At 39.1% G+C, this 20,849-nt stretch overlaps 1 protein-coding gene across 1 annotated transcript in view; it reads left to right on the plus strand.

Annotated features, from left to right (window-relative positions):
* Positions 1 to 20,849, plus strand: part of Cap2 (cyclase associated actin cytoskeleton regulatory protein 2) — a 172,348-nt gene that overhangs the window by 41,286 nt on the left and 110,213 nt on the right. Inside the window, exon 3 of the mRNA XM_004847637.4 lies at positions 2,028 to 2,128. Within this exon, the coding sequence (XP_004847694.2) occupies positions 2,028 to 2,128 (101 nt within the window). The remainder of the gene's footprint in view (positions 1 to 2,027; positions 2,129 to 20,849) is intronic.

A 20,849-nucleotide genomic window follows, 5' to 3' on the forward strand; every position in this document is an offset into this window, starting at 1 on the left:
TTTGAATCTCACATATCCAGAGGAGTAATAGACTGAACTTTTTATTTTCTTTATTAAAGGGAAACTTTTTACTGTGAAAATTTGTAGGCTAAGTAAAATTGGAAGATACATAATTAAATTATTTGATATTTAAATAAATATTTTCTAATATAGCAGATCATTTCCAAGCAATTATTAAAGCAGAGGTCTAAAACAACTCAGCTGGCAATTTATTATCCTACTTTACATGAAATAGAGTAATTAGGAAGTAGAGTCATTTGTAAGATGTCTGAATGATATCCATCCTTAAGGCATTTTACTAACCCTAAACAACATTATTTCCATTTCTTCTTGATGAGTAACGTTTGGTAGATTTCTAAATTCCATTGTTGACAAATTCTCAAGAACAACCTTTCACCTTAAATATAAACATCATCCTTCCTATGACGTGTAGCTACAGTTAGTTTCTCTTACTTTAAAAGAAAGTTTTAGGGAGCCAGGGATTTAGCTCAGTGGTTCCGGCGCCTGCCTCACAAGTGCAAAGTCCCGAGTTCGATCCCCGGAACCAAAAAAAAAAAAAAAAGTTTTCGAAGGAACACAGTCCATTAACATGCCTAGTGCAATAGATCAAAGGAATGCCACGTTATGATGTCAGTGTTATGATGTGGGGACCCCTCCCCCAACAATCAGGTGAGTTCAGCTCAACAGTTGAAGAAATAATTCTTTCCTGCCAAGTGACAAGCACTGTGGTAGGAGATCTCAGATGAATTATACACAGCCCTAATCCTCCAGAATCTTTGGTCTAGAAGCATTACTATTCAGAGCCACAAATACTTTGATTAAGAGGTGCTCAAAGCATGCTGGTTGGTCGAGGAAAGGACAGATCATTCATTAAAGGCTGCCCTGAGAAGGTGAGTGGAGCAGTGATGAAAAGAGATTGGGAAATATTCCCTTTTATCATTGTACCTTCTGCTATGTGGAGGCCTCTACACATTTCTAAAACTTTCACCCACTTTAGTCAACAGAGACCTCTCTGCCTCTCCCATAGCAACATATAGGTTTGTTTGTCTGTTTCCGTAAGAGCCCATAAGGAATCTTTGGGCTCATGCCCTGCTGCAGAAGTTGGTACACACTGTGTTTGAAGTTTAGGATAACTTGGCTTCAGACGTCCGCTTGGAAGTTTGACGGTAGGAGCAGAGAGTGGTAAATAACTGTTTCTGTCACCCTTTGGGCCTGTGGAAATGGGCAACTGGGAAAAAGAGAAAAAGGAGGAAGCGTTATCCTATAGTTTTGTGAACCTGGATGATTGTACAATAAAAGAAAGGGCATGCTAGGCTTTGGATTGGACTTCAATAGCCTGTAGTGCTGAGGTTCTCAATGTTAGGGACATGAAGTCAGGGACTTCGATTTTTTCGATAAGTTAAAAAGCAGGGAAAGAAATACAACACACTGGTTGGGCCATTGTCACTGCAGCTTTGACAGTAAATTGGCAGATCCGAACCTATGTGCATGAGCTCAGTGGTGATTCTCATTCCCACTGTGGTCATCTCCTTCCCGTGGGAAGTGAAGAAGGAAAAAAATGAGTGAAATCTGTGTTCTTTGCCCAGAGTTCACTCTACTTTTTTGTTGCCCCTGGGACTCTTTGTACAGTTGGTAAGGATGATTCAGCACCTGGGCAGGTGGAGGGAGAAAGAAAGTGCAGTGGCTTTGGACAAATCCAGCTCAGTTCAGGTTTTGCATCTGCCTTTTGTCTGGTCTGTGGCTTGGCCCATCGCCTGCTCTGTGTGTGCCTCCATTTCTTCACCTGTCACACCGTGGTAGTAGCGTTTCCCTCCCTGGGCTTGGGGAGAATGGAATGAAATGATGTGGGTGAACAATGTCTTCCCAAGCCGTGGAGAAGCACTCAGTACTGATTGGGTAAAGGAATGGCTTTGTGACGGAATTAGCAATAATGACAAGGATGATAGTAAACATCCATATTACCTATGCAAGGCAGTCCCAACTTTCAGTAAACTGCCAGGGAATAACAAAGTGTCCCTCTTCCCAAGGTGTGGCGCCTTCTGTGGAAGCCTTTGATAAGCTGATGAACGGCATGGTGGCAGAGTTTTTAAGGAACAGCAGGATCCTAGCCGGCGATGTGGAGACTCATGTGAGTACTTTCCTCCCCTGCTCTCCGTGGAGAGCTCACGGTGGCCAGCCCAGCCTCCAACAAGAGTGGCGTGATGCATTTTTTACTCTGGATAGGCAAGCAGAGGCTAATACTCTCATGTAGGCACTGATCAGCTAATCATACAGTGCCCATTGTTGGTGCGTTGCTAGTGCTGTTCTTGAAGCTGGGGGTCAGGGATGAAAAGACACATCGTAGAACTTTCACTTTACTCTAGGACACAGACAACATAGGTAGCACATAAACTGAGTCAGGTAGTGTAGATAGGACAAAAGAAGAAAGCAGGGTAATGACATCAAAAGTCCCCGTAGCAGGGATGCTGTTACAGGAAGGTGCTTCTGGGTAGGTGACATTTGTACAGAGATGGAGCATGGAGCGAGTGAGGAGAGAGGTCCAGGCAGAGAAGATGGTCCAGGCCAAGGCCCCAAGGATGGGGCAGGGTGCATGGTCTCAGTCACGGCCAATGACATGGCTGTTGCCCCAGTGTGATGGGAAACCCTGGAGGGACTAGGCAGAGGACTCAGGGTAACTTAGCTGGTGCTTTAAAAAGATCCTCCAGCTGAGCTGGCTCAGTCACCAGCCACCTGTCCCCTTTCCTTAAAGTGTAGACAGAGCCTGCCCACTTCATGCCACCTCATGGCTACTATCAGAAAAACCCAAAGAGTAACAAGTGTTGGAGAAGAAGTGGAGGAATTAGAGCCTTTGTGCACTGTGGGTGGGAAAATAAATAGTTCAGCTGTTATGGAAAAAAGTATGGAAGTTCCTTACAACCTGACTATAGAACTACAGCATGCTTCAGCAATCTCACTTCTGGGTCTGTATGCAAAGCACTGAAATGGGGTTTTGAAGAGATATTTGTATACCCATGTTCATACCAGCATTATGCATAGGAGCCAAGAAGTAAAAGTAACCTGGTGTCCACTGAAAGATGAATGGATAAAGGAAATGTGGTGCATACACACAACGGAATATTATTCAGCTTTAAATAGGAAAATAATCTTGTTACATGCTGTAAAGTGGATGACTTTGAGGACATTATGTTAAGGCAGATAAGACAGATGCAAAAGAGGAAAGCTGGGTGATTCCACTCATGAAGTATTTGAGTAGTCAAATTCCTAGAACAGAAAGTGAAATGATGTTACTATAGGCTGAGGGAGGAAGGAAATGGGAAGTTTTTCTTTAATCAACATGGTTTCATTTTTGCAAGAGGAAAAGAAATTCCCAAGATGATGCAACAATGTGAAAATACTTAATACTACTGAGTCATCCATTTTAAAATGACTAAGACTTGGGTGTGGTGACATGCTAATCCCAGCTGTGTGGGAGGCTTAGGCACGAGGGTCACAAGTTCGAGCCCAGCTTGGGCAACTTAGTGATTTATGAGTTCCTGTCTCAAATTTTTAATAAAGGGCTGGGGATAGAGCTCAGTGTGAAGGCCCTGGGTTCAATCTCTGGGGAGGGGGGGCATTGTTAAGATGATAAATTTTGTCATGTGTATCTTACGCTAATTACAGAAACAATACAGCCTGAGGAAAGTGAAATCATAGAAAGAATTTGGGAATTCTTGTATTGGAAAAAACATGTAACGATGTCTAGGGCAATTTCCCACTTACAGACACTTTTTATATGGGTAGAAATGTTAGCATCGTGCCTGGGGTTGGTCATGGTTTGCATGCATTTAATGGAAATCTAATAAGCCCAAACAATTAAAAATTTAAAAAGAAATTTGTCATCAAGTTCTTATTTTTCAGTAGCCTTTGTTGTTGCACAGGATTGAATTCCAAATCTGTATGCCTATAGATTTCTCACCAAAGGCACAATCCTGGCAAAACTGTTTTCAGCATAGATTCACAGAAAATCTGATTCTTAAATAAAGTTGTGGTTTGAGGTTAAGAGAAAAACATCAAAAGGGATTCTTTCTTTGCTCCCTTCCTAGTGAGACATCACACACAATACCCCATGTCAGTTTTCTGTGCATCAGGAACTCTTTGTAATCGAATATTCGAATGCTCGTCTTAGTCACATTGCAATGTATATATTTGCCACATCTCAGAAAAGAAAAAGAATGTCCTTTTTATTACCTTTATTTTTGCTAAATAAGATGTGTAATTATAGAATATAGTGAATGTCTAAAAAATTATTATAATAAAATACACACTGCCATTTATGGCAACTGCTGTTAAATAAAAACTTTATGGTGTATCCTCATCTACTTTCCTCACTGGATCCGGCACTGTGTAACTTCTGGCTCTTCCTCAAAGTCAGTATAACCATGAAAGGTAAATGTTTTGAATCAATTCAGGACACCATGGCAACTGCAACAGCACAATTAAAGACACTCATGTAAAAGGACTCCCAGAACTGCTTCTGAAAGTGTCAAGCATGATGGGATAAGTGTGTTTGAAGTGAGTGGGAGTATTTTTCCGGGGATTAATGGTAATGTGTCCTTTACTGTAATACAGTCTTTAAAAATATATAATATATATTCACTGTATTTTTTATCATACTTTTGTAGTTGTATTAAAATACCCAGTAAAGAAAGAGAGGACACTTTGTTGTACCTGAGTTCCAGCAAAGTTTATGGACTAAAACTCCGCTTCCCACATCCCACATAGCTCTGTTGTCGCATGATCTGCTCCTTTCCTTAAATTCTGAGGGGTGACCACACCTGAAAGTAAACACACAAAGGAATATTATCCTCCACACACAAAGAGAGATGCTTGAGTGACTGATAAACATTTGCTCTCTTAAACACGGTCACGATAGTTACTGCATTGTTATTGTTACCACTAATTAATGATGGCGTAATGCTTCTGGGCTACACAGTATGTTGTGACTCTTATTACCAGTATCTCACAAAATTTAGAGAGAAGCTTTTAACTGGAGAATAAGGAGGCCCCATAAATAAGTACTTAGAAAAAGGTAGGGGGTTGGGGATTTAGCTCAGTGGTTCTGCTGCCTGCCTCCAAAGTGCAAGGTCCCAAGTTCGGTCCCTGGTACCAAAAAAAAAAAGAAAATGATAGAATTTGCATACTAAGTCTTCAAGTTGCATAGTAAACAGTCCCTTTGGATTCTTTTTAGAACAAAGTGAGCTAGCTATAAAGTCTAACTTAATTTACAGTACCTTTTTTCTTTCTCCTCATTCATCACCCTATAAACAGTATGGCTGCAATGAGAGAATCTTCTCAATAATGAATATATGATTCTTAAAGAAGTTTATGAGTTCTGTTAGATTTTTTAAAAACAGAGGAAACAAAAGAGAAAGAAGAAAGGGGGGTAGGAAAGGAGGAAGGAAGGAAGGACAGAGAAGGAAAAAAAAGAGAAAGAAACACTTGTCCTCTGAAAATTTAGACCCTGGCTCCACAACACAAAGAAAAGCACAGGCAGCTATAGTCCATCTGCCCGTTGCTTTAATACTCTGAACAGTTGTTTATTTTTTGTCTCTTACAGAACCATGTGTCATTCACATTAAGCTTGCAGCTGCTGCCTCTCACATAAGCCAGAAGTGGGGTTGGAACTTTGTCCTAGGAACACACCTGTTGCCTAGAAAAAACCCACACATACCTGATTGTACAGTATGGAAATCTGAGAATGACACAAATGTGCATCATGTTAAATCCTGCCCATGTGTTTAAAAGCCATTTCACAGATACTAATAATGAATAAGGGCAGCTAGGCTATGATTTAACGTCTGTCTCAATGTGTTGGCTGCTGGCTAGGCTTAATTTACTGAACGCTCAATAGTCTATTGACAGAACAGACTACAAAAAGGGGGAACTAATAGCTACAATTAGGAAGCTCTGCTGAATCAAGGAGCAAAACAGGTTTAGAAAAGATTAGATCTTGTAAAGCCTTCTTGTGTGCAACATAAACCAAAGGGCTCATTTAAATTACTCTTCAACCCAACAACACTGATGCAGCTTGGACCTCTTTTAAAGAAGAATAAACGATGCCTAATGTTATAATAGATGTTTAGGGTAAATACAGTCCTTATTATTAAAGGGAAGGATCCTCTAAAAAGGGGACCTACATGATACCAAGCCCTTGGTTGAACATTGTTTATCCATAAATGAAGTAATGCGATCTTTATGGTTATTTTTTTAACAAAATTCTTCTTTTGTTATCCCTGGTATATGGAACTAATCACAGGTCCATTTCTAAAAGATTTGGCAGTTATGAAGCAACTTCAAATCATAGCTCTTCCTAACCTGAGATGTTTTTGAAGATTTATAGATTGTGCTTTTGAAATGTTTCTAGTAGTCTGAAATGTTTATTTCCTGTTCTTGATTAAAATGGATTTTTAAAAATGTATTCATTGTTTAATAAAGATGAGAGAACCATGGTTTGAACCAAAACAAAACAATAAAGTTCACATAATCATAGTGTGCATTAGCAAATGATTAAATCACACACTGTACAATATTATGTCCTGTGTTCTTGACTTTTAAAGGGTGAACATTTTTAGATTTCTGATTATTGGTTTCACTTTTGATGGCTCACAATCACTAAATGTTCCTAGCCTTTATTATCTACTTAAATCATCTACAAAATATCTAGTTCATTTTCTGCCGTGCTATTTAGGTGATAAAGTCAAAGAATGGCAAAGTGAATGGCAGCTCTTCCTGCGACCAGCACCAACCTGTCTGTCCGTGGGTTTTAGAACTGGCCCTAGTTTCATAGCATGACTCTGACCTCATCCCTTCCCCTGCTCCTTCCAAGGGTCTCTGCTCTCACAGCTTGAGCAAGTGACTCATCAGTGGGCTAAGTCTTGAAGCAGGAGTAGCGACATGGCTTCCCAGTGAAGACCCTGCGATGGGGCATCTGTCACCATTATAAAACGCATCCTGAGCCATGCCAAGATTGACAGGGTAGAAGAACATGACTCTCTTGAGCATTATCACAAGTTATCATGTCATTACTGTTACAGTGCTTTATGTTGACACTATGCCCTGTGAGAGGCAAGCAGGAGTCATGTCAGCAAAGGATGCCCAGAAATAAAATACTACCGTACAGAAGAAATCCGACCCCTTCATGCCAGAAGATCCGTCATGTTCCACATGCTACTTTTGGTCTTACAAAGGTGTTCGTGAAGTGTACTGTATTAATTGTATCCATATTCTCCCAATTCTTTTGCTCTTAGAAAATATTTATGGTAATTTGTACTCATTACAAAAGGGAACATTTGCATTTTAATGGTGTATAATCTGGATCCACATGGAAACCCACCCCCAAAACGTTCTCAGGTGCCTCACCTGGGTTGGCTCAACAGACCAGCCCTTGCCACCCCAGTCTCCTCATTCACCCCACTCTGCCTCAGCCAGGCTGCTCAGCCTAGTAACTGCCAGTTTCCTGCTCCTTGTGTTAATCGGAACACTTACTAATTGTGTAACTAGATCTAGAGTATCTTGGCCATCACAAGGCCAGAGGGTCTGCCTGTCTTTCGATTTCTCCAAATGGCAGAGGTACAGTAAGAGACCTGTGTGAAGATTTCTCCCTCTGGGGTTCATACAGGCTTTAAATCAGGCATCTCCTTTCTTTTTGTCTTAGCCATTAATGATAGTTTCAATTTTAGGAAAGAAAACACTGAGAAATCATCCATTCCAATCAAATTTCTTTTTTCTCTCCCCCGCTTTCCTTTATTCCTTTCTTGCTTTCTCTGTCTTTAAAAAAGGCTTTTTTCTTTCCTCCCCCCCCTTCCTTTTTTTCTTTTCTTTTTTTCCTTCCTTCCTTCCCTCCCTCCCTCCTCTCCTCTCCTCCCCTCCCCCTCCCTCCCTCCTTCCTTCCTTCCTTCCTTCTTCTACCAAAAAAGCAGCTGTGAGCTAGAGAGTCTAGGTGACACAGGTGACAGGTTAAAGGACCATGCAGACTCAGTAGCCACCCCGGGAACCTGGTCACCAGAGTCTCAGTCCATCACATGGGCAGATGCCTGCTGTGTCCTCATGGCTACCGCTCTACACATTCTTTTCTTTACCTATACTTTATCTATAGTCTAGAGATCTGTTCTATCAGTAGATATAGAGCTTTTTCAGTTTTTACAGCTTCATAATATGTCTCCGTGTTAATATCATAGTTTATTTCACCAAGCCCCTATTGCTGGACACTGGGTTGTTTCTAATCTTTTGCTCATCAGTAAATTTATATACATAATTTCCTATTTGTACAAGTGTATCCTCGGATAAGTTCCCTAGGATAGGATTGTTAGGTTTATCTATCAGGTCCTGGGAGGATACAGGTGGCGTGGTCCAACTAGGGATGTTGAGAAGCATTTAATAAAGGGACTATTAAGCTCCAAACAGGGTAAGAATGCAGCCAGTACCCTGGGTTTACCAATAGCAGGAGCCACTGCTACCCCTAAACTTAGAAAGTCATGGGAGGACGTGGGGATCAGAACCTTCAGTAGAGAGACATAGGCAAGCCATGGAGACCAGCAGGGGAGAAGGGGGACTGAAGACACTTTCTCCACCCCCTTTCTGTGGTCCAGTCTTCTGCCACTTTGTCCACCATGTGAGCCCAGTGGGGAGCTGAGAGAGGCAACCTGCTGATGCTGTGTAAGCAGGGTGGTGTGGTTGGTGACAGTGAGGAACAGTGGCTGTAGAACAGCAGAGGCAGCACAGTGGGTGAGGAGAGGGCATCTTACTTTGGAGACCTACTGTCAGCTGCCCTCTAGCAGGTGCCTTGGCTTCCGTGCCTACCAGCTTTGCAGGTGCCTCTGTTTCCCCATAGTCACCTATACAGATCGATGCCCCAGATTTTTGCCAAACTGATAGATGAGAGATGGTATCCCTGTGTCATTCTAATTTGTTTCTCTTAGGATGAGTGGTGTTGAGTAGCTTGTCCTATGTTTAAGTGAGGTTGAGCATCTTTTCATCTTTCAAATATTGCTTTTGTTATGAACTGTCTACTTCCACCCTTGTCCATGGGCAGGGGCTAGGAGCCTGCTGGTTTGTTATTATTGATTTTAAGACATCTTTACGTATTGGGGAGATTAGCCTTTGGGCTGGGTGAGAGGTTCAGGTATTTTTCCTACTTTGCCATTGTCTTTTGACTTTATGGATTTTTTTTAACCATGTAGAAGTTTTTATGTAGCAGAATTTGTAATAAATGTGTTGTTTTTCTTTTATGGCTTCTAGATTTGAGTTATCTGAAAGGTTTTGTTCTAAAGCTTATATGGCTCCAGTTTTTTATCTCTCTCTTCCCTCCCTCCCTCCCCAGCCACCCTCTCTGTCTCTTTTGTAGTGCCTGGGATGGTCTCGTGCATGCTAAGCAAGCACTTCCCCGCTGAGGTACAAGCCTAGCCTGGCTCCATTTTTTAACCTGTAAATTTAATCCACATTTGACTTTATCCTAGTATGTGTGAGTTGTGATCCAACTGTTGTGTTGTTTTTCTATATGCCCCACATTCCCATTATCATTTATTAGTCAGTCAACTTCCCTTATTGATTGAATTGCTGCCTTTGTCATATGCAGAATACCTATCCATCTGGGATCTGTTTTTGGACAATCATTCCTCTGTGCTTTCTATTCGTGTCTCGGTGCAACACTGTTGTAACCACTGAGGGTACATAGTGTGTTTAGTGTGTAGTCGGGCTGTTATAATACATTTAATGTTATAGTTGAAATCTAGATATCCCCCCCTCAGGCATTCATAGGTGGGGCTTTTGAAAGGATGGTGAGGACATTATTGCTGACTTGCTGTTAGGGTATCGGGCCTGGTCAGAAGAGGCAGGTCACTGGGGAATTGACCCAGAAGGACTTATCTCCCTCCCGGGCTTCTCCTTTCTCTCTCTACTTCCTGGCTGCCATACTGTGAGCTGCTTTCCTCCACCAGGCCCTTCCCCCATGTCCCCAGCTAAGCAAAGTCTAAAACTTCTAAAATGTGACCCAAAATAAACCTCTCCTTTGAAATTATGGGTTTTGGGTATTTTGTCCCAGTGATGAGGAAAATGATAAAGACATAGGCTAGTTCGCCATCGTGACTCTTCCTATCCTGTTTTCCTGCTCGTTTGCCTTTTCACTTATAATCAGCTCATCTACTAATGGAAGAAAAATGTTGGTATTTTTATTGAAATCAAATTAAGTTTGTAAGTTAGTATTCAAGAGCTTACATCTATGTGATGTTGAATCAGTCATCCAAGAACAGAAAATGTCTTTCCACTGGTTCGAGTCCACTTCTGTAATCTTCAGAAATACATACACCAAAGCTTTTCTTACAGAGTTGCATGATTTCTGAGTTTATTATGGATGCAGTGGGTGTTATTGGTAGTAAATAGACTAATCTCATCTAAATATTTTCCAACAGGTTGTTCATATATGTGAAAGCTACTTTCCTGTGTTAATTTTGTATCTTGCTTCCTTTATCTAGTTCTTCATTTTTCTTCTCATTTATAGTAGCTTTTCTGTTAATGATCTAGGGTTTTCTAAGTAAACAATTATTTGCAAATAGTGACTAATTTACCTTTTCTTTCCTACTTTTTATACCTGTAATGTCTTTTGCTTTTTTAGTACCTTTAAGATGGTGTTAATAAAATACTGATAACAGGATTTAACAAGAAGGCTAGCTTTAAGTAATGAAATACTAGAACTCAATCGAACTCTTGAACAAATGAACTTAACAGATGTTTACAGAGTCTTCCACCCCACAAAATCAGAATACACATTCTTCTCAGCTGCACATGGGTCATTCTCCAAAATAGACCACATACTCACACATAGAACATGTTCAAGTAAGTGCAAAGCAATTGAAGTTATCCCCTGTATATTACCAGACCATAGTGTGATGAAATTGGAGATCCATAGCAAAAGAAACTCAAAAAATTTCATAAACACGTGGAAATTGAACAACACACTTCTCAATAACCAATGTGTCACAGAGGAAATTAAAGAAGAAATCAGACAGTTCCTTCAATTAAATGACAATGACAATACAACATATCAGAATCTATGGGACACAATGAAAGCAGTCTTATGAGGCAAATTCATAGCAGTGAATATGCATATTAGGAAAACAGAACGAGCCCAATTAAACAACCTAATGCTGAACCTCAAGCTTCTAGAAAAAGAAGAACAGGACAAACCCAAAGCTCATTCAAGGGAGGAAATCATAAAGATCAGATGAGAAATCAATGCAATGGAGACTAAGAGAATGATACAAAAAATCAAGGAAGCCAAGAGTTGGTTCTTCAAAAGAATCAACAAAATTGACAAACCCTTATCCAACCTTATCAGAAAAGGGAAAGAAAAGGCCCAAATCCATGCAACTAGGAAAGAAAAGGGTGAAATGACCACAGACCCAGCAGAAATCCAGAGGATCATCAAAACCTACTTCAAGAACCAATACACCAATAAGATGGAAAACACAGAAGAAATGGACAGATTCCTAGATATATATGAATTACCAAAGTTGAACGAAGAAGACCTAAAAATTCTGAACAACCTAATATCAACCAATGAAATTGAAAACAGAATTAAAAACTTGTCAACTAAGAAAAGCCCAGGTCCTGATGGCTTCACTGCTGAATTCTACAAGACATTTAGAGAGGAACTGCTGCCACTACTGTTTAAACTCTTCAATGAAATTGAAAGGGAAGCAGTACTCCCAAATTCATTCCTGGAAGCAAGCATCACCTTGATCCCCAAAGCAGAGAAAGACTCAACTGAAAAGGAGAACTATAGGCCAATCTCACTAATGAACATAGAGGCAAAAATCCTTAATAAGATAATGGCAAATAGAATGCAGAAGATCATCAAGAAGATCATACACCCTGATCAAGTGAGATTCATCCCAGGGCTGCAGGGATGGTTCAATATATGCAAATCAATCAATGCAATACACTATATCAATAGAGCCAAGGACAAAAACCATATGATTATCTCCATAGGTACAGAAAAAGCATTTGACAAAATCCAGCATGCATTTATGATAAAAACCCTACAAAAAATTGAAATAGATGGTCTCTACCTCAAACTGATAGAAGCCATCTATGAAAAACCAACAGCCAATATCATACTAAATGGTCAAAAACTGAAATCCTTCACACTCAAATCAGGAACAAGACAAGGATGTCCACTATCACCACTCTTGTTCAATATAGTTCTGGAAACATTAGCCATGGCAATTAGACAAGAGAAAGAAACAAAAGGAATAAAGATAGGAAATGAAGAAGTCAAATTGTCATTATTTGCAGATGACATGATACTCTATAGAGAAGACCCCAAGAACTCCACCAAAAGTCTTCTAGACTTAATGACCAAATTCAGTCAAGTAGCTGGTTACAAGGTCAACACACAAAAATCTATAGCTTTATTCTACACGAATGACACACTCACTGAGAGAGAAATAGGGCAAATAATTCCTTTCACAATATCATCCAAAAAACTGAAATACCTAGGAATCAACCCAAACGAAAGAAATCAAAGACCTCTTCCCTGAAAACTATGGCACTCTGAAAAGAGAGATTGAAGATGATATCAGAAAATGGACAGACATCCCCTGCTCCTGGGTAGGAAGGATTAATATAGTGAAAATGACCATACTTCCAAAACTGCTATATAGATTTAATGCAATTCCAATTGAGATCCCAGCAGCATACTTCATGGACCTTGAGAAAACAATCCAAAAATTCATTTGGAACAAGAAGAGACCCAGAATAGCAAAAGCAATTCTAGGTAACAGAGACATGGCAGGGGGTATCACAATCTCCAACCTGCAACTATACTACAAAGCTACTGTGATAAAAACACCATGGTACTGGCAAAGAAACAGACCTGAGGACTAGTGGAACGGATTAGAAGTTGCAGAAACAACGCCAGACACACTCAGCCATCTCATCTTTGATAAAAGAGCCAAATACCCTCACTGGAGGAAAGATAGCCTCTTTAATAAATGGTGCTGGAAAAATTGGGCTTCAACTTGCCAAAGATTAAAACTAGACCTATATCTCTCACCATGCACTAAACTAAAATCAAAATGGATTAAAGATCTAAATATTAAAATAGAAACTCTGAACCAGTTGGAACAGAGGTTAGGTAGAACTCTTGAAGACATTGGTGTAGGAAAAGATTTTATGAACAAAACCCCAGTTGCCTGTGAACTAGCACAAACAATTAACAAGTGGGATCTCTTCTTATTAAAAAGCTTCTGCACAGCAAGAGAAACCACCAGCAGTGTGAAGAGACAACCCACAATGTGGGAAAAAATCTTCACCTGCTCTTCCTCAGACAAAGGTCTACTATCTCAAATCTATAAAGAACTTAAAAAGATCAGACCTCCCAAATTTGAAGACCCAATCCAAAAATTGGCATCTGAAATGAACAGACATTTCTCAGACAAAGAAGTAGAAATAGCAAATAAATACATGAAAAAATGTTCAACATCATTGGTCATTTGAAAGATGCAAATGAAAACAATGCTGAGATTCCACTTCACTCTGGAAAGAATGGCTGCTATCATGAAATCAACCAATAACAAATGCTGGTGGGGCTGTGGAGTAAGAGGAACCCTGCTCCACTGCTGGTGGGAGTGTAGACTGGTGCAGTCAGTATGGAGATACCTCAAACAACTAGGACAGGAAGTCCCATTTGACGCTGCTATTCCACTGCTGAGGATCTTGCCCAAAGAATTAAAAGAATCATACCACAGTGATATATGTGCACCCATGTTCATAGCAGCATAGTTTGTGATAGCTAAAACTTGGAAACAGCCCAATTGCCCATCAACTGGAGACTGGATAAAGAAGATGTGGGGTTTTTTTATAAAATGGAGTACTACTCAGCCATAAAAAATGAGAAATTAAAGACATTTATAGCTAAGTGGATGCACATTGAGGCAATACTCTTAAGTGAAATAAATAGGACACACATGTATAAATACCAAATAGTTTCTCTGGTGTGAGAAACTGAAAGTGTAAATAAGGACTAAAATGTGTAATAGGTAATGTGAAATAGGAAGAAAAGGGGCAAAGGGGAAGGAAGTGGGAGGGCTAGGGGAAAGAATAGAAGGGAATGGGATTAATATGAGAAAATGGAAAAATAGGAACAAAATCTTTGTAAATAGGGAAGAATGGAGAGGTTGAAGGGAGGGCTAGACAAGGGTGAAAAATAAGAACCAAGAGAGATTATGTCAAGGTGCAAATTTCCAATGATGAATGTCATTTTATTGTATACCTAAAATGTACCAATGATTCTAATGAATAATCGATAATGCAAAATAGGAAGAAAAGGTCCAAAGGGGTAGGGGTAGTGGGAGGGGCAGGGAAAAGGAAAGAAGGGAAAGGAAAAATGATGAGAAATGGAAAAAATGGAAATAAAGTCTTTGTAAATAGGGAAGGGTGGAGGGCGTGAAGGGAGGGCTAGAAATGGGGAAAAAATAAGAACCAAGATGCATTATATAAAGGTACAATTCCCAATGAGAAATGTAATTGTGTTTTATACCTAAAATGTACCAATAAAAGAATTTAACACCAAAAAAAAAGAATGCTAGCTTACTTAGTATGATACTTGTTGGTGCTAGAAAAAGATTGTGAGTGTATAAATAATCATTTTTAATGTCCAGTTCTGTGTCTTTTTCTAAGCCGGAAAATTGTTAAATTTTGTCTAATGGCTTCTTTAACATTTATAGAGTTGAGCTTAGAACTTTTTCCTTAAACCTTTAATATGGTTATATTATATTTATATTAATATATCCTCTAGTGTTGAGCAATTATTGTATTTCAGAAGACTAATTATATTGAAATGACCATTCTAAGCATTCTTCTGTGTTTCTTTCAAATGTTTTAAAAGTTTCACATATAACCAAGAGAAATATGAAGTTTTCTGAGCCGTACGGGAGCTTATTTGTACCTTTGGCTTTATTATTATTATATTATTAAACATCAAAACCCATTTATTTATAGAGTGCATTTTTATTTCAGATCTTCTGTCCTGGTAAGAATAAAATTTTCTATCACAGATTCATAGTTAAACTATAGCCAACAGAATTGAAGCGTATACTTATTGAGAAAAAGGTTCATTAACTTTAAAATAACAATTACATTTTTTGTCTATTATACCCATAATATAAATTTTTCAAATTTTAAATTTAGGGGAAAAAACAGCAGCAAAAACATGCAGAAATTGAAATGAATCCTGTTTTTTTCACTTCTTTGCAGAACTCTTTATTGCCTATATTAACAAATTAAGCAGGAAGAGGAAGAGCCTCCACAAAGAAATTGGCCTTTGCTGGCCTGTTTGCAGTAACACATTCTTTAGGGGCAATTGAATTCTTTGGTTGAGTAAGTCAGACAAAGCTGACTCCTCACCAGAACCACTGCATCTGAAAGAGATTCCTGTCCTCCCTAGAGCTCAAGCAATGAGAATGAATAGTGCACTGGGTGAAGGGAACCTGGAGTAGACTTCTGGGTTGGCCAGAGCCTTGGTGTGCAGCTGTGGATGAGGTTCTTAGTTCTTGGCATCTTTGAATTCTCACAAGATGATGTTTGCCATCGGGAAGTCTATGGAGTGACAGTCCTAGGTCTCCCTTTCTGTTCTGTGTTCACTAACATAAGCAGGATGGAACAGCCAACATGTGAAGGAACAAATTCTAAATGTGCCCAGTTGACTGAGTGTGAGCCCCTTGCCTTGGTACCTCTTCACTTGCACCTGGGAAGAAATTAAGAGTACTGAGTCCCACGTAAATGACATTGCTCTAGGTAAAAGTCCAGCATGTACCTAGATTTCAGTGCATGGCAGAAGTTTCTGCAGGTAATCAGCAAATTTTCTCCTCAAAAATACCCTTTCTATGGAGTATCTCTCATGTCAGAAATTAATCATGCTACCTGATACAGAAAAATATGTGTTCTTTCCCTTGCCTTTTCTTACATTTCTCTTTTCCCTATCTTTCTTTCTTTCTTTCTTTCTTTCTTTCTTTCTTTCTTTCTTTCTAAAATTATGTCAATAATTGGTACATTTATTATTGTTTTCTATCTAGATTGCACGATAACTTAATTGCTTGCCTGGAAGCTACTTTAACATTTATACTGTCTCCAAAAGTAATGACATCTTTACATTCTTATTTCATTTAGATTATCTTGTTATAACTACCCACACACTCATCACCACAAATCACACATACACACACGCGCACACACAACCATTGACCCAAGGACTCCTCATAATATTGTATTAGGTATGTATAAGGAAAAAGAGTACCAGTCAAATACATGGGTGTTCAGGCTCATAAATGACTGAGATTCTAGAAAAATGTGTTTGCTCATCTGTTACTGTGCATACAATGAGAAGAAAATGTGCTTTCCAATATTGAGTATATATTTTCCTTCTCCAGTTGTATTTAGATTGTAGTTTCACACTGGTAATTTTAAAACATGCATATATATTTACATATATGTGTATTGACATATACATTACATACACATGTATTTACACATACATTTACATATGTATATTTAGTATATAAAAGACCAGGGTATTCAGTGACCTATAATGACTTATATGACAGTGATAATGACTTATCACTCACATGTGTTTGCTATACAAATCCTTTCCCTTTCAGAAAACCCTTTCAAAAGGAAATATTTTAAATAGTAAGGTACTTGTAATGCTGAAGTTTAACTTTCAAATGCTTTAGTTAAAATAGATACCTATACAAGTAAGGTAGTAGGATTTATAGCCTTGGGCCCACCTGTTGAGTGTTAGGATTTGTTACAAGCTTCTAAAAGTATGCTGTTTTCCTCCAGACTGCTCAGTGTGTAGCACTGTGCTCATAATAAAAGTTAATAAATGTTTACTAAATGAATGAATGAAAATGAATCAAATTATTAATGTATAATTGAACTACTAGATGCATGAAATTTACTGTGACTGACAATTTGAATCAGGCCAAATCTAAAAATAAATCATCACAGCCACATTTTAAGCCATGAATTAACAAGTGGAATATTAAGAAACATAGACTAATTAGATTGCTGTATCTATAAATTTTTGTTCATCACACACATGCGCACACGTTCTGAACTCACCAACGTTTATCTAATACCTCCCTCGTTCTCTTCATCTTCATTCCTGTATTATAGTGGAGGAAAGTGAGTTATTGAAAGACAAGGGCTCTTAGGCAGCCTAAGAAATCAAGATGAGAACTTTCAAGTAACAAGCAACACCATCAATATATTATCTTGTAGTCACTGCCAATAGAAATCCCAAGAGCTGTATCTGAAACAAGATATTTTTGTGAATGTTACTGTAAGTATTTTGAATTGAAGGTTAGGGTTAAAAAAGGAACTGAATTTTGTTTGGTTTTTCTGTTTGGATTGCGTTTTGGCATTTTGCTTTCCCCACAATCATTAATGTTCAGAATGATGGAGATCGGGCAAGAAATTACTTTGGAGTCTGAAAGGGCAAGTTGGGAAATTAAAATTTTGGCTTGGACTTCACTGTGTATTTTTAATGACCACAACTCCCTGGTTTCAAGCGTCTTTAGCTGTACTGTAATAATTGTAACAGCTGGATGAAAGGTGAAAAATTTGGTAGATTGTCTCAATACAGACAGTCCTAAACTTTTCAGGAAGAGCCCCCCTTTCCCTTAGAGTTCCTTTATAAGTTAGTTTTTAGAAACTTAGAAGTCGTTTTCCCAAGACCTGACGTAAGTCAGAGAAAGTTCAGTTCCCACGCAAAGATCTCTGTGTGTCGCATACAGTTGGCTGCTGTGTGGAAACTATTTCCTAAGCACAGAAATTACAAGACTTCAAAAGCTTTTAGAGCAATGCAGCAGAATAATTTTAAGCCTTCTGAGTCTAGTAACTGATAAAACTAAGACTTACACTTTGTATGTCTGGATTCTGGGGATTTTTTATTTCATTTTTCTAGTAATCCATCTGTATTTGTTTTACAAAAGTATTAGTCTATGAGAGATGAGAAATGAAAAAGAAAAACCTTCATATAAGTCTCTAAGCAGCACTTTTGTAATGCAAAATGCTAGAAAAAAAATTTTCTTCTACCATGCTTTTAGTTAAATGAAGCAGGAAAACAATAACATTAAATGAAAAAATAGTCATTTATTATGTATGCTGGTACCTGGGGGAATGTGAGTTTAAGTACAGAAAGACAAAGAAATAAAAGGGGATTTTTATGCAGATTCCGCATGCTTTCATCTGAATTTGAGCCTGATTTATTTTCACTACCAAATTATATTTTCCTTTTGAATAATATGAGAGTATAGTTACACTCCTTTTGAGCTTAGCAGCCATTGTAGGAGTAACCTTGGGATTCACAAGTGGGACAAAAAAGACAGCAAAAGAGGTTTTTTTGAGGCTAATTGAGCAGAAATTGAAAGAAGAGAGGGTAGAGAGGGGATATGTGTATTTAAGAAAGAAGTGCCTTATTAGAAATAAAGTCTAAAAGGGTATTCATTGGACTGCTGGCAGTGGTCATACTTCAGTGGTGAGATTACTGAAAGCTTTTACTTCCTCAGTGTCCTTGTCTTTTGAAATTTTTACAAGTATATATTACTGCTATCATCAGAAAAAATAGAAAGGAATACTTCATGCTGGAAGAAAAAATCTTGGAATCAGAGTATTGCCTGAAGGGCAGTTCAAGGAGCAACAAAAGACAAAGTACAGAGAAACTGAGCACCCACCGGGCTTTGTCAGCAGCCCTCCACAGCTTGGCTGCAGGGCACCCTACTGCCTGGGCACCCGTGGGAAATGGGTAACCAGTGCCTTGCAAGGACTTTTCATGGTCAAGTGTTCACAGTGAGATCTCAGGCTAGATAGGTTGATGTTGTGGAGATACACTTGATGAGTGAACAAAATCTGGTTCTTAGTTAAATTTTGTAGCCACTGGAGATCAACTTTATTTCCCTGCATTACGCCTATTTTCCATAGAGTAAGAGAGGAAATTGTAAAGCAGAGGAAAGAGAACTAGCAAAGGTGCTATGTATCAAGCACTGTGCATGGCTGGTGACACATATCACTTCACTTGATCCTTAGGAGAAACAACCCTTTAAGGGAGGCAACATTCAAGATAAAGAAATCAAACCTCAGAAAGTTTGGGTGCCCGCCATGGCTATACATCCAGTCAGTGGTAGAGCTGCTTGAGATCAATCAACCAATCTGAATTTCAGGCTCATGGTTTCTCTTCTACACCACACTGATTTCCAATAATTTCATTCATTCATTATTAAGCAGTGCTTACAGACCTTCTGTTGCAATGAAGACCCTCTATGTAGGTAACTTAATGCTGTAGTCCTTCAGAACCGATTTTCTGCTTCAGGATGCAAGATGTATATACATGCATGGGAAGTTGAATAAGAATATGTCTCTTAAATAACACAAAGTGAAAGGATGTTACTTAGCATCATAGTGCATGCTAGAATCAGGAAGGCTTAGTGATCTGATTTTTCTCAGTGGTCTTAAGGCAACCAAACATCTTTTACTTGTGTAGACCCAAGAGTCACCAACCACAGACATTGCTAGCTTCTTACATCAAACCATTTGGTTTAAACGTGTTGATAAAATATTTTAGATTCCTTAATTTCTAGAAAAACAAGTTAGAGAATTTGGAAAGGGCCAATCTGTCAAGTATTTTGTAGCTACACAGTGATTGATTTTGAAAATCAAGTTAGTGTAGGAGAGTGTTTTTGTTCAGAATACAACCTTGTAACAATATTCATGCCTGTCAGAAAAGCACGTGGATTTAAATATACAATAGTGTTTTCTTTCTTTTCCTATTCCCAGGCCCTGGGAGATACTCGCTGTTTTTAGCTCCTGCAATTCTTTGGCCTTTTTAACATAAATTGTTATAACCAATTATTTAAAAGAGTTCTGTGTTGGGATTTTTTTTTTTGATTTGTCATTTAAGTTTATTTAGGAGCTTTGATGTTTGTGGAAGAGGAAGGTCATGTTGAGGCATTTTTTATTTTTATATACTCAAATCTTTCAATAATCTCCTTTGAGTTTTCTTCTGTTGCTATTATATTTTTTAAAAAGTCCTTTTCTGTTCAGCCAACAAGTGATTATTCATCCACAGTATTAAATATAGTCAGCATTATTCTCAACTTATGGCTTGTATCGGGATGTTAAAACCTGTCTCTTGACCCTGGTGTGGCGGCTCTGGGACTCTGGAAGTTTGGGAGGCTGGGGCAGGAGAGTGACAAGTTCAAGTCTAGCCTGGGCAATGTCGCAAGACCCTGTCTGCTCTCCTTTGTGGTTTTGGATTTATAAAATACTCAACTGCATAGAGCGTGGAACGCAGTCTTTGGCCAAAAAAACAATGAAACTAACTGGAAATTTAAGCCATGGTTTTTCCTCTTTTGCATCCCGTAAGCAGCCTTCTTACTCTGTTCAACTTCCAACTCCTTTTGGGTTTCCAAGCCCTGCGCTCCGCTAACTGCTGGGGTCAGGCAGGGCACGTGTGGGGGAAGCCAGCCCTCCATTCCGCCCACCTGGCAGCCTGCGGCGGGGAAGCTCAAGCGGCTGCGGAGGCAGGAGAGGCATCTTGGGTCGCAGGACGTAAAGAGCCACGTGAACTGGGCCACGCTCCCTGGGTACAAGAGGCTAGGCCGGGGCAAACTCCACTGCGAGGACCAGCATGTGGGACCCTGCCCTCGGCCCTGGCGCTGCCCGGTGTTGGGATTTTTAAATGACAGTGGTTGGTTTATGTTATATTTTGCAGACTTCTATACATATTATTTTTCTAACCTAATTTTTTGTAATTA

Source organism: Heterocephalus glaber, unplaced genomic scaffold (assembly GCF_053883595.1).
Source record: "Heterocephalus glaber isolate CG9 unplaced genomic scaffold, H.glaber_assembly_v1.0 deba00001472, whole genome shotgun sequence".
NCBI classification, from domain to species: Eukaryota; Metazoa; Chordata; class Mammalia; order Rodentia; family Bathyergidae; genus Heterocephalus; species Heterocephalus glaber.